This window comes from Rhopalosiphum padi, chromosome 4 (assembly GCF_020882245.1).
Source record: "Rhopalosiphum padi isolate XX-2018 chromosome 4, ASM2088224v1, whole genome shotgun sequence".
Taxonomy (NCBI): Eukaryota; Metazoa; Arthropoda; class Insecta; order Hemiptera; family Aphididae; genus Rhopalosiphum; species Rhopalosiphum padi.
The window spans coordinates 45,881,140-45,897,598 of record NC_083600.1 but is presented as its reverse complement, the minus strand read 5'-3'; the positions used below and the strand labels follow the sequence as shown (position 1 = coordinate 45,897,598).

The 16,459-nt window shown below is 24.6% G+C and overlaps 1 protein-coding gene across 1 annotated transcript in view; it reads left to right on the top strand.

Moving 5' to 3' along the window:
* The window catches only part of LOC132931023 (calexcitin-2), a 76,861-nt gene that overhangs the window by 38,783 nt on the left and 21,619 nt on the right, over positions 1–16,459 (top strand). The window contains exons 2-3 of the mRNA XM_060997206.1: positions 5,926–6,023; positions 13,820–13,872. Coding sequence (XP_060853189.1) covers positions 5,963–6,023; positions 13,820–13,872 — 114 coding nt within the window. The 5' untranslated portion in view covers positions 5,926–5,962. The remainder of the gene's footprint in view (positions 1–5,925; positions 6,024–13,819; positions 13,873–16,459) is intronic.

The window sequence follows — 16,459 nt, the reverse complement described above, 5'->3', positions numbered from 1 at the left end:
TAAGTTCATTTCTCTTTTTACGTAGAACATTTCGTTAACTGTTGCTTATTATTTAGTCTACTTTCGCACGAAACCGTTTCGTAATTTTCATAATATACTTTTGTTATTACACAACAACTAAAACGGCACTGTCGTAAGACCGTTAATTATAAACTTTTGAATTTATATTTGAATAAAGATTCCATTTAAATTTTAAGTTTTCTTAAAATTACCTATATTAAATCTCTCAAGTATACCCATAGCTTTATATATTGTGTAGTAATAATACGTGGCACGTGCCATATACGTCGATCGTTGTTGGGATTTTTTTAATTCAAAATTGGTTACTGAGCCATATTCTACAGCCAATTGTTATTGTCAAACTGTTGTCTAATGACAAATGTGTTATATTAATAATAATATGCCTTGTTATTAGAAAGTGTAATTTAAAAGCCATTTCGTTCAGTGTGAAAAAATAAAAAGGTTTATAGCTGGTGAATAAACAGTTGTTCTTGTACAGTGAACTATAACTCGAACAATATTATTTTTAATTATAGCTTAATATATATACGACAGTACTAAAAACCGTATAGCCGTTGTATTTTTGTTATGAAAAAAAAATTACACGCAATTCACGTTTTGTCCGACTAATACTCTATGCAAATAAAATTATTTATTAAGCTTATGATGATTGAACTCCAAATCCGTTTATAAGTATATTCGCCTTTACGGTACTAAGTCTAAAATACTTTAGATATGTATAAACTTGTGGTATAATTTTCTAATTAGAATGCTAAAATATTCTGTATGCGCTTATTCCACTCATTCCACCTGGAGTTTAAATCTATATTTATTTTATATCCAGATGCATTTATTTCTAGACCCGAATTGATGTTGCAGACGTTTTTAATCCTTACAGAATAATGAATAATAAGAATTATAATTTAAAAATACTTTATAATAAATAATGTTTTAATTGGTATACTTTCCGGATCATTTTTTCCATACATTTTATTTTATTTATTGCATTGTATTAAGTTTATAAATCCCAATAGTTACATCATATTATGTAATAATGAAAATACTTTTTGGATTGTGTTCTCAAAACTTTTAGAATGCGGTAGGTATAAATATTTTAGAAACCTCAAAGTGTATTCCAGTCTTTCAAACATATATATCTAGTTTGATATTCAAAAACGTCTTTTATACGTTACTTCATAATTCCTGAATAAATATTTCAACATATTAACAAAAAAAAAATATATATATTTTCACGGGTTTTTTTTTGTTGTTGTTAGACTTTATGGTCAAGTATTATATATAATATATATTCCGAGTATTATATATAATATGGTTTTGTGTGGTTCGAAATAAATTGATGGATGTTCTTATTGGTACTTCTTATATATTTGATTCTATTCAAAACTTATTTCGATTTATCTTCAGAAAATCCTCTCGTTAGTGTTGAAATAAAATCATATATTCTTATAAAAACCTAAATTCACTTTTGATATTTTATATGTGACGACTGATGAAATTGCTTTACAATTTTAATTTAATATATGTATATAATACTATATGTCTACATTATCACACGACACATTTTATATGAAATTTGAATATAAAATGTATTATATCACAACAAGATGATAATATAATATATTATTAAGGCCAATTATTTAAATTAAACGAAAATAAAAATGTCTGGATGACTGGATGATCATTTCGTATTTTACATATTTTATCGTAACATATGATATGAAACTAAAAAATTTATAAGATGGATAGTAAACATTTTAAAATAATTAAAATATTTTTTAAACCAATTTTAAGAAAAAAATATCTTTAAATATTAAATGATTTTTATTTAAAAAACGTATATGTATGCTATTAGTAATTAGTACAACATATGTACAACATTATAAGCTAAAAATATTAAATCGTTTTTTTATAAAAATTAATACCAAACTGAATGGTCATAAGTCACAATTCATGACAAGCATATTGTTGTTTTATAAATTTTCATTCTATTATAATATTTATATCCTGTAACCCATATCATTAAAATTATATCATTATTATAGTTTCGTATTCTTTTTACAAACAAATATTTGATAATGTTTACATAGCTTACACGATTACTCGTTTATGAAATAATTGATACATTATACGTCTTAAACTTTTGTTTAATATTTATAATAAATTCTATACAAATATACAAAATATACGTCATAAATATTTTGGGTATAAAAATATGTGTTATATTTTAATATTTTGTGTGGATATCAGGTATCGGTTTTTTTTTTTGGTACAAAATTCCTTTAAATGTAATTATAGCTATATATATAGGTAGTATATGTACCTCTACCTACGTATTATTGTAAATGTTAAAAACATTTTATGATTAATATAGGTAGGTAGTTCACATAAAATTACGTTCAAATAGCCATTGTTTTCTCATATAGGAATGTGCATGTGTATGTGTGTTTAATATCGATATGATAATATAATTATTTTTGTAAATCAACATACGAAACGTGTTTAAAATATTTCCCTACTAAAATATATATTCCGAAAATGTTTTATACACCAAACACACACGTGTGCATTGTATAAAAGGTTAACGGGGTTATTGAATTTGTACAAAAACAAGGACTTACGTGACGAGCTCAATGATATTCGGTAGGGCGAAAAACCCCCGATTACTCATTATTTATTCAGACCTTACTCAAAATATGTACAGGGTGTTATCGAGATAAATAACAAACGAGATAGTTGCGGGATCTTGCGATTGGAGCACGGAAAATGAACGTTACCCGGACAAAACGGATGTACTTTATTTTAGAGTTTGGACAGTTATTGTACCGAAGCCGCATTATAAGAGAGTTACGGTGATGGGGTGGAAAAAAGATCAAAATTTCCCCGGGCGGTAAATTATATCCGAGATAGCAATATTGTTGACCGTGATGTATACAATTTTAGACATAAGTCCCATAAATTTGAACTTTACAAATATATTATTATTAGCCTGACTAAATAGAAAATAGAAATATATAGTGCATTATGTTGCTTACATTATACTTTCATAATACTCGTACATTATTTTAACATCGTATAACTTACAAAGAACACATTTTTATATTTCAATTAATTTAAAAATAATTTATTACCTGTTATTAATGATTTATGTTTATAGAATAATTTATTATAGAAACATAATGGAGATATATTTTTTTTTCAAAATTATATTTGAACTTGATTTTGAAACTAAACAAGATATAATATATATATATATATATATATATATATATATATATATATATATATATATATGTAAATAAAATAAATACAAATAAAAAGTTTATAACTCAATTAATTAAAACTTTTAACAATACTCAAAATATAATATTTTACAGTGACTGGTATTAAAAATTAATTTTCAGTACCTATAATTAATTTTCTTTGAAATAAAATTATGTCATTAACATTCACAGAAGTTTCATCACAATTTTTTTAAATATATCTTGTCAAAGTAAAAATACTTGTATAGGATAACTAAGAATAACATTTTTAAATATATTATTTATTATTTGAGTCAAACCAAAATTCAAGAAAAAAATAAAAATAAAATAATTTTGTTTAGTTATCCTATAAATATCTATACCTAATCTATAATACCTATTTATATTATACATATCATAACAATTTTGATATTACTCAATATTTGTTCTAAATCAGGATCATCTGTGGATATTTATTTCACTTTCTGTATCAAATATATGTGAAAAACTATTAATTATTATTATTATTTCGTTATCAATATTACTTAAAAAGTTAGATTGTTATAACTATTCTGGAAAAATAAAATCGTGCTGACTTATCAGTTGATTAAACTCCAAATGTGAGTGTCATATTTTGTTCGTGTATACTTATCATTGTCAGGCTATTTAATACTATAATATTCGTATAATTTTTAGCATAATATATTGTATAAATTTAATACAAAATTATAAAATTTATATTTATATATGATACCTTGTACCCCCTTTCGGGCAATCCTACTCTATAGATTATATAAATTTGGTATATTGTGTGTTTTTTTTTATTAATTTTAATCGACAAAGATAAACAGGATAAAATCAACTGACAATTTATACACCATTATGATGAAAATTTTTAGAGCTCGAATATTCTACTGACATCGTATATACTTATCAAACATTTTAATAATATTTCGTTTTACCTTTCATCCCCGACAGCGTTATAAAAGTCACTAAATCTCTTATAAATGCTCATATTATTATAGAACCTTTCGACATGTTATTTTTCAAACTTGTACTGCCAAAAGAATAACCACAATGAATCTATCATACAGCGTGAAGGGTGAATATTTTTTTATTAATATATATTACCTAAATAAATACACGATGACATTTTTGTTATACTGCAGGTCGAAAGATTGTTTTCCGACGAATTTTGCATACCGGATGTCCAAACACGTACCCTAGAGCTAAACGAAATTCGGAAGTGAAGGCTTCGCATCCGGCTGTCGTGAAATTTAAAATTCAAAAATACTACCTCACAACCTTTTGGAAACTTTTTTGTGTTTAGATGACAAAGTACTATTAATGAATTTTGCATTAGCTACCAAAAGTTATGAACGTGTGTGGTATGAAATACAATATAAACTATTTGCACCATTGTCACTAGAACTCTAAACATTGTTGACGTTTTGAAAACGAATTAGTAAATTATGTTTTCAGTGATGTGTATACAAGAATGATATATTAAACTTTCTATAATATACTAATTATTTTTATATAGCAGTGATAAATACTTGAAAATAAAATAAATATTTGAGTTATCGTATCATAATTACATTTATTAATAAATGGATAATGTTTTGCTCGTGTCAATATATGATTTGGCTATTTTTTTTTAAGTAAAATAGCTTAAAAATTGAAATTATTATTTTTATTAAACTTTAATAAGTTGCATATTATATTGAAAATTAAATTAAATACATTTTAAATTTTAAAGCTAATTTTGACGAATGATACACAAAGGTACGAGTTTAAATGAAATGATTTAGGAAAAAGTTTTATTCGGAGCGTAAAAGGGATAAGTATACTACGAGGTTCCTGGATATTTCCAGTTCTCGGAAGTCGTAGGTAGGAAGTAATTGTGGGCGATACGTTTCTATACCCCAAACCGAATTTTGGCAGTGATAAAACCCATTTGGCTTGGCAGGCGTTTCATATGATTTTGTGGAAAATTGGAACGAGGTCTGTAAAAGTTATATTAAGAGCGTATAATAACTGTAAAGAATTTGAAAAATGAGCAAGCTGAAGCATCAGTCTCGTCATCAGAGCAAAACCAAAATGACGAAGAACTAAAACAAAATGCAGACTTTAGTTTTTATAATTTAATTGCATTTCCTTGTGTATAATACGATAAATATCAGTAGGTTATATACTTATATAGATATATCTGTTAACTTTGCGTGTGTCAGAGTGGTTAGACAGAGAACAGACTTAAATTGATAACATGGTTTTCAATCACATTAATAATATGTATTATACTATAATGTATACATAGATTATAGAGTATATTTTTGTAGTGTATAAAACAATTTATAAAATATAATATAATAGATATTAAAAAGTCAGGTGTTACAATTTTGTGGATATCTCATAAGTCATAACCAATAAGTTATAACACTATAATCCGACGAATAATATTATACTAATTTAGTACTCTAAAAATATTTATATTTTCTACAAAAAAATGTCAACTGCTTCTTCCTTCTTTCCTATTTATCTTTACTATATGATATTACGATCAACTCTGGTCTTTTACTTGAACATGTTAATGGATGTACCAATGAATATTTAATAAATTTGTTATAAAAATTATTTTCTTTAATACTATGTTTTATTATTTTAGATCAAAACCCAAGAAAAACTCCAGAAAGCAAACAATAATGTCTTCAATTTCACAATTCAGAAAGAACAAGCTCATGTATGTCTTCAATGTCTTCTTCGGTAAATACGTTTATTTTTTTATATTTTATCATTAACTCTGATATTGATAGTTGATATCATTATTTTTCAAAATCTAGTATCTAATATTGGGTAAAATAGTTTATTCTTCAAACCATATTATAAGTTTACTAAAAAATATAATAAATTATTTATCCTCTAGTGAGGAATCTTGGATTGAAAATATTAAACCATTGTTTCCAACACATCTATATAATAATAAATTATACAAAAAAATATATATACTATTTTATTTTCGTTTTGTCCAATAATAATGTTAAAAAAAACAGGCTTAAATAACTAAATTTATATTTAAATTACTAATTATATTCAATCAAATGAAGTCGTAAAACGTATATAGAATCTATATATACGATCGATATTTTAGATATCTTCATATTAAATACATCTAAATAATTTCAACAAAATACATAAACAAATTATTAATAAAATAACTTGATAATAGAATTAGATGATTATATATTCGAAAATTGTAATTTGTTAAGGTAATACTTATAGACTACTAATATTATGGAGAATATTATATTACATTTTACTCATCACGACAGTCACTTATATAACCTAAAAATATGAATTTGGACAATAAAGATTCTAGAACTACTCAACTATACTTGTATAAATGTTTAATTATAAACTTTATGTGTCATATTTAGATATTATTTAATTTTGATGAATATTGTAACTTAAGAATTCTCGTATCTCTTTCAAAAACTTTCTCAGAATTTGTAATTACATATTATTGTGGCATAACGAGTTAAAGTAGAGTACCTTACTCGTAGTATTAATTTTTAATATCATAAGCTAAATGTAAAGTTATCATTGCTCATAAGTTATACATTATATCTAAATTCTGATGAATCTCAACGAGACAAACATTTCCCTTACTTTATAATACACAATATTATTAACAAATCTAAATATTACACAATATCAATAAAGGCATACAGTAACTAATAATATTTTTATTGTGCATATTTTAAACCAATAATATAAAATTTAGTTTCCTAATAATTACAGTTAGTTTGATTTCTACCTATTTTTCACCAACTAAAGTATGCTATACGGCATATAGTCATGTTATATATTAATCATATAATTTATTACCTATGTAGTACTGTGAAATCTACTGTACTTTGTTTTATTCTATGTAATGGCTTAGCACGTTTGGACCTTACTGAAGTTTTGAATTTCAACTGAATATAATATCACTTCACTTTTCAATTCGTTTTTTATCTTACTTTTCTAACCAATAAATTAATGGTTAGGTTCTGTTTATGTACCAACCAATTTTAACCTATCGTCTTTCAAAATAACGTTTTGAACTCATATAATGTACGTAGTAGGTAGTTAAAATAGAATAAATATAGTCATATACACCAGTCTAGACTATAATTACTCAATAATATGCTTAACTCAATTATTAATTTATGAATGTCTACGCGTTTTAATCTTTTAACATATTAATTTTTAACACGTTCATTTTCTAATGTCTAATAAGTCGTTTAATAACTTATAAATCAAATTATTCTCCGATAAAAATTTTAAATATTTAATTATAGACCAATCAACAAATATTGTTTTAAGTTTAAAAAGTTCAATAATTTAGGTTTTTAATAAGACAGAAGATACTTTGTGTCCAAGAAATATTATATTCAACTCAAATAAATAGTAAAATTAAGTTACAAAAAAACATTACCTACCCTTTTTTTTGTCTTAATAATATAAAATGGATTATACCAATACCGTAATATTGAATATAATTAAACTTGTGGCAGAGACAAATATTCTATACGATAGTAAATATTATATTTTGTGTAGATTTATTAAATAAACTGGAACTTAAATTACCTATATAGTATCTGGTATATTACAAAGATAATTGATAAAAATGTACTGCAAAATTATTACAATGATTTATTTAATAAAAATATTATACAAAGTTATCAGAAAAAAAATGTACAATAGGTACAAAGTAAACAAATTACTTAATAAAAAATAAATATCATTTGCAGATATAGAATTGTTTTATAAGCTGTAAAAGCTATATTAAGTTTCACATATACAAGTATAAATACTTACAATATAATATATCTTAACTAAATTCATGAAACTCAATTTAGATAACAAATAAGTAACTTCTTAAATAAATCATAATAATTCGTAAATATCGGTATAATGAAATACAAGTATACCAGTATGATTTTACAAAGACATTTCCATTCAAAATTACAAACACAGACTTATTATATTGAAAACTAAAAACTGTTATTTATTCAAAATATTAGAATATATAAGAGATAATCAAATAACACAAATTCCCTACAATACAATAATATTTTATATCTTAATAATATATTTATTATAATAATATGTCTTTCTAGTGACTAACGAGTCTGGTTTTTAAATTATATTACATTAGGTATATACTTTAGAATTTTTTATTTAGAATTAAAACATTAAAATATATATTATATGAGCGTGAAACAAATTAATAACTAGTTTAGGATTAAGGATAAAGTAAAAATATTAAGTTAAAAATTATGTCGGACACATTTACGATTTTAATTTTTATATTTTATTATAAAAACAGAGTCATTTACTAAGCTGCCCCCCTCCACATAAATTTTATCGTTGAATAAATGAATAAAACAGAAAAATCATTTTTTATTCCTATATTGATTTACACAAAATAATACGGAAAACGGACTTATTAAATATATATAACGTGGACGTACATTTAAGTCTTCTACTAATAAATATTTTGTTTAAATTTAGCTTAAAACCCAGGAAAATTAATCCAAACATTATAAACTTTAGACGACTATTCAAATACTGTATATATACAGTATATACGTTCATATGTGTTTACGAAACTTGAAAAATAAAGCCTGGCCTATGTTTTATATACGCCTTATTATAGTTACCCAACTAACATATTTTAACTAACAATTTCAAACTAACATATAATTATATAGGTGTAATGGTTTTAACTTTTAATAATACATACTTAATAAAGTACAAACACCAACTCCGAGTACACAAAATACATAATAGTATAATTAGTATAAGTGAATTACTGTTGTAATGAAGGAACATTCATTTATCAATTATTAACAACCTATAATTACTAAAAAGTAGTGAAAACTCCCATATAAACTTTTCAAATATAGTATAATATAATAAGTATTCCGAATTGGCTCCGTGTTAAAGCTGCTTTCTTGCGGTGTAATATATGATAATCTAATACCTACTCAAAAAACCATTCATCCAAAGATTTATGTGAACAGTTTTCTCAAACAGTATACAGTATAGTTTAATATTGTACTAAATCTGTATTTTGTTCGTATATTAAAATAAATATTACATTTGTACAAAATGTACGATATTATTTTACTACTATTATAGTTACTCGTTTTAATATTTATTTAATCTTGATTCATTATTTATATTATTCTAAATCTAATCTCTCCTACGTATAATAATTTCTATTATATTAAATTGTCAATTTAAAAAAATTATTATTTTAATTTTAACAGCAAACATAAAAACTGCTTTTTAAGCACAAAAATTATGTCTGTCACTCGATCTGCAAATTATATAAACTATGGCTATCAATAGTCTTATAATTTTTCATGTTTTTTTGTAGGTTAGGTTAAAAACTGCCAAAATATTTTCAACGAAAAATCTTTTACAGTAATACTAAATTTATTTAATGTTAAACAAAAAACCAAAAAAAAAACCCTGTAAAGTCAACTTGTATAAACCAAATGTTATAATTTATGTATAAATACTAAAGCGTTAGTCTAAGATTTATAAAACTGAAACTTTCCCTAGAGATTTATTTATCTGTCTGTTTACTTGCAGTATTTGTTATTAGCAAAATTTATGCTGCCAATATAATCCACATTCCCAAGTGTACATAAAAGTATGGAGTTTACGTTGGATAATTTTAAAATGCTTTAAATGATTTTTTTTTTTATTTCATTTCAAAATTTATAAGATATTTAACATAATAATAACATAAAAACGTAATATTTGATAACAGCTTTAGAAATAACCAATGTAGCGGTTATGAAAAAAAACTTTTTAATTTATTGCAGGATAACCATTCATCATTTTTATATATTCATATATATGTACACGAAAGGTTAACTTTTTATACATTAATTGCATTTGTATTATTTATAAACTTTATGAACACCATACAAACGAGACAATCAAAGTTATGAAGTATTTAAAAAAAGGCATAAAGTCACCTAATCATCCAAAACTAAATTCCTCCAAGTTATTGCGTAGTCTCTGTGACTCATGACATTGATAAATTCAACCATGATGATAAATTCACGGCTGAGAGTTCATTTATTAACGGTTGCAGTCCAAAGAGGATCCAACCGAATATCTTAAACAATTATATCTGAACTAAGGAAATCGTCTGGGCAGGACATTATAATATTATCCGGGAGTCACCGTCACGCACGATTTCTGTGTATCCTCGAACAATCGACAATGTAATGACCCGGTGACTGGCGATAGAGAATGTCGTATGTACACTCTGAGATTAGTCGATCAAGAATAGACTGTTTAATCGTTAGACATTAAACATTTACGAAAAATACATCGGGGACTGACATTTTATGAACACTGTTTTAAGTATTAGAGTTGTATTCAATAAACTTTTTTTTTATAAATTTATTGTACACTTGATAAAATACTTTATAAAACACTTCCTTTTATATTCTCAAGTCACCTCTATCTAAAATACAGCAGTTCGGTCGTATTATTATTATCTCTGTCGTCCGCTATTTTGAGTGGTTCGACCACTTTACGAATTTTATCGGAATAGTTCAACGCCGGATTGAATGCTTGCTTTCGACTGTCGTCGTTTCTCCGGTTCATTTCACGACCTTATATTATATTAGTTACAACAAAAGGCTAAATTTTGGGAACCTAAGAATGCCGGCCGACGAAAATCCAACAAAAAGAGATTAATGGACTGGGTTAACGGATTTATCGTTATCAGTAGCTAAACAGCTTTTACTGAAGAAAAGGTCAATATTTACAAACATTTTTATAGCGTATGGTATTTGATGTCCCACGATTAAATTATGTTAATTTTAAAATAAATGTACTCTATTATCTTAACTAATTTATTATATCGTCTTAGAGAAACCACAGTAGCCCGATAACAGCTTTGCATGAAAATTACGTCAAAGGAAGAGTAAATAAAAAAAGACACGGTTATTCTGCTTATTTCGGATGCATTAAAAATAATAATACATAGAAATAATTTTGTATCAGAATATAGTAAAAATATATTGATTTAGCAAACACAGCAGTTTTCAATGTTTATTCGATCAATCATATTCAATGAAGTATAAATATTTAAAAAGTTTTATCATTATATTATCAATTTTGTATGTATATAGATATAATATTTACACTCAAACATCATAAACAAAACAGTTCATAATAATACATTTTTCGTTAATGTATTATTATCGTCTTTTAAATTAACAGATAGCTGATTGCTGATAATATATTATCTTTTTTTCAATATTTTTTTTTATTATTATTTTGAATGAAATAAAATTAATTTCAATATTCTTGAAAATTTAATATATTTAGTATACCCTCATAATTAATGCAAATTGACAGAATAAAAGAAAGTTAAAAACTATAAAATACTATATTATACAAAAGGTTGCTTCTCGAACTTTACTATACTTTTCGTAGAATTGTTATAAAAATTACTAACCATACAAAAAGTTATAATATTTAAACAGCAAAGTTTAGCACTTAGTTTATTAACAGTTTAAACATTGAACAATGTACATTATACATATTATTTTTTTTTTATATCTATTAATAGGTATATTTTGCAAAGTAATTAAACTATTAAAGCAATGAATTTAATACATTTATCTAACATAAATGAACAAAGAGTATATACTGCAGTATTGCGTTTTTATTTTGTTTCGCTGATCGTGTACCAAAAGCGTGTACTCTGCCGCCACTTGTTAATATAAGAGGGATATAAAATCATTGCGATTTAAAAAAAAAAGAATTTGGAATGAATTTTTTTACAGAACGGTCTCAATCGTTAACTTTTCAATATTAAAAATTGAAAATTTCAATATTGAACATATTTACGACCTAGTATTACTAATATTTACTATAAATTTTATAAAATATATCCTATTTGTTACATCAGTAGTATGGGATTTTACTATTTTTAGCAACGATTAGTCAGCGTGTACTACTACTAATAAATTAACTTTTCTCTTGTTTCATCTTATATACGATCTCTAAATTGCAATACATAATTATTTCAACATCACATAATGTTATTTCAATTTAATCTAAGATAATATTATTAGATTTAGATATTTACGTGCACGCATAAATACGTAATTGATTAATCGAACTATCTGACTATCAATTTATTGTCAAACTTAATTAGATTGAAATATTAAGCTTACAACAAGACTCTGATTTAAATTAAATTTTAAATGATTGAAACACGTTTTGAATAGTACTGCATGGTATATACTATATATTATATTACCCATATATGATTATTGGTTTTTTCAATGATGTATGTTTTTTATTGTACAGGGAAATATTTTTAAGATAGAACAATAAGTACCTCAGTGAACTTTCTTACCGTTTGTCTAAATACTGACGTGAAAGCAAAAACATAATATTTAGTATTTTAGATTAAAATGGGTTAAATATACAATTCAGCAGTTTCAGAAATAAAATCCTGCTGTAAACATTCTCACTATAAAACCTGATAAACTAAAACAACAATAAATCTTGTATGCGTATTGTAAAATACAATATACATACTTAACAATACAAACTCATAAAGGTATCATAAAATATTATTTTAAAATTAAAAATTAATATGTTTGTTGTTGTAGGTTATAAACTTATAAATATTATAATAATATGATGTTTTTATAATATTGTTGATATTATGGATAATCTGTAAAATGAAACTTTTTATATAAGTACCTGTTGTGTTCGTCCGTCGCTACTTTCGATGCCATGGATACTTATACCATTATTGATTATATAATAAAAATATTAAAATACTAAATTTTTTATGTGCAGGTGCATATTGTTGCTTTTTTAAGTTTAGTTTCTTTCACGAAATTGTTTAATGTACGGTTAATTAATGCTTCCATTGATATTTCGTTTAGCAACCACAATACATTTATTACGTGTAATATATATATATATATATATAAATATTTACTGTAGTAGGTAGTATTACATTTAATATAACTATCATTGGGTTATTATTGATTATATTGAATTTTAATATGTGCAATTAAGCAAAGTTGTCAAGTAAAGCCCCCCTCACCATTTAATATGAATTTCATTACACTAGTTTATTACTTTAAAATTATATAAATAAAAATGATTTCAACTAAATCCTATTCTTAATATTAGTAAATAAAATATTTTACAGAATACCTAAATTATAATATAAAACGTTTGAAATTAATAATTGCCATTGGCAATAAAAATGTTGAAATTGTTAAATCACGAAAACAGTATAAATTCGTTTTCCTAGAAATGTCGATAATAATTTTTTCCAAGCACACACGCTCGTATCCTCCAGCTGTTTCCGCAAATGCGATGCCTAACATTAAAAATCTTTCTCCATCGTCAATCTTTCATTATGACGTCTATGGGCTATCGTATAACTGTCAAACACTTGCCCGATGTAATTGGACGATTATTAACCGTTATTTTTTGGTATGTTTCAGACGTCAACTCCAGCGGCACCATCGACAAGAAAGATTTCGAGATCGCCATCGAAGTGAGTAATTACTATAAAATTTTTCAATGATAATTTATAATTTACGTATGCCGTTGAATTAATAAGATATCATCGTGTATGATGACTTTAATAAGGCTATGAATTATTAACACGAAGGTGTTCGATAATAACATCGCGTACAGTATTGTATATTTTCAACAGTACAATTTTACATCATGTTCATGAAACTATTCAAGATTAAAAATTTGCATAATTATGTTTAATTGCTTTCAAACATTGAATATCATTTGAATAAAGTCAGAACTTAGAACTAGATAGATACATTGAAAAGATTAAAAAGTTAAAAACAATAAAAACAATTAATTCAATTATGGATTGATAGTTGTACGTCTATAATTGTTATGTACGTATTTTACTAATTTTAGTATAATACGTTTTATTGTACATAATAATAATTCATTATTTTAAATAATATATTGTCATCACTCGGAAATATTACATCATACATGATTTAGTATTTAAAGAATATGTAGCTGATAACGTGCAGTATTTATTAATTCGAAAAATCGAGTAGGTACAGGATAAAAATTTAAGTTTTAAAACTTTCATGTATATATAATAAAAAATATCAAATATGATATGTTAAAAAGGATAATATATTATCCATAAATTTTCCTGAAGTAAAAATATAATATATCTATCGTGAATCTAGGAACACCTGGGCAAATAACGTGCATCAGTGGTTTTACGATAGTTTATAGCAGTTTCTTGATAAACCACAAGAAAATTACAAAAATTACTTCTTTTAAGTACTATTTGAGTAAAATTTCCAATCAATATAGGAATATATATTATAAAACTTTAAAATACTCTTTCTACTTGAAAAGTTTCAACAGACATTAGAACTAAAAAAAAACACATTATTGTAAAATCAATTAAATTTATTGAACCGCACAGAAATTATTAATTTTAGTAAGTATAATATACGTCGTATTGTTTGCATAATAAATTAAAATATAAGTTGAAATAACGGTATACGGAATATAGTATAATAGTTTTTATATGGATTTAGTATAGAAAATCTTAAATAAATACAGAAAATAAAACGTGATATTTGACTCAATTCTAAAATAATTTATGATTTTATTATTCTCACATCAGTACCAAGCTTTTTATGATTTCATAGCTAAATTTATTTAAAAACTTTAAAACTTTTTAATATTTCATCTATTGTGTAACTCACATATTAGCCGTTGATTCACTGTTTTAATTTAAAAAAAAAAAACTCACACGCACAACTAATTTCGTGGTGTGAATAAAGGTTAAATTATATAATAATAATATAAACCTTTCATAAAACATATTATGTTAACATATTTCTTGCAACCAAATCTATTTTTATTAGAAAACATTATTTTTTGACAACATATTTTATCTTTTACAGTTGATATGCGACACATTAATAAGTGTTTGAATATTTTAACTTTGATGGTTCATAGTATGTTCAACAGATTAATTTCAATTTCTTATTATGTCAATATTAGACTAGTTTTTTTATAAAACTGTATCCAAACTCTTGACTTTTATTTTATTTTTCCATCCATAATATTTATCTCAAAGTTTAAGTTTTAGGGACACTTGGAATAAAATGTATTAATATATTATACTTTTATGCGTCCTTATTATTTATTATATACGTAGTACCACATGCGGTATCCCGAACATTTCAAATGTACGTATTGCGGACATTATCCTCGTATCCAGCTAGTTGGACTATCACGTCCCGAGATTCTATTTTAAATTTAGCTCTAACATCATGTATAGCGTGTCCATATTTGAATTGATATAATAATAATGTACAGTGTACTAAAGTTTTGAAAATTGAAGTTTGATTTGGAAAACGCGTGTCATATATCTTTTTGAATTGAATATATATATATATATATAATGTATATATATTTTTTTGAATCATAAAAAATCACGTTTGTTGCATGTGTGCTTTACTAGACCTTTTTTATAGTTTCGAATGTTACTAAAATTGTGCAAACAATTCTATCGCAACAAATAATAAACTTGGTATATTGCCAACAAGTCAGAGGTAATCAGACGTACCATCACCTCCATAAATTACGTAATACAAACATATTTTATGGTTTCTCTCTAATTGTTAATGTAATGTTTGCAAAACACCTTTAGTCGAACCCGGTTATTCTTCAAATAAATTAAAAAAGTAATTTAAATCAAAAACTAACAACAATTGATTTTGTTTTAAAATCTAAGCAGAGTTTTTTTTTATGTTTGAATCTGTCATCACGTCATTATTTTCTTTAATCTCCAACTTAGGAATTTATTCTGGAAACAAATGTATGCTGGTTAATACTCAAGATAAAAATAGGAAAATTCCTGTACTTTTCGTAACAGTAGAGAAAATCTTAAATATAAAAACAGTAGGAAAACAGCAAATACATTCTATCTAGCTTTCTTTTCAATGTAATTCCAGTGTTTCAGTCTAATAAAATAAATTAAAAATTAAAAATTAAAAAGTGATATAAATTGACATTTTACTGAATAGTATGGAGGGTTATAAATATATTCCGTTAATCGTTTGACGGATTTATCCAATTTT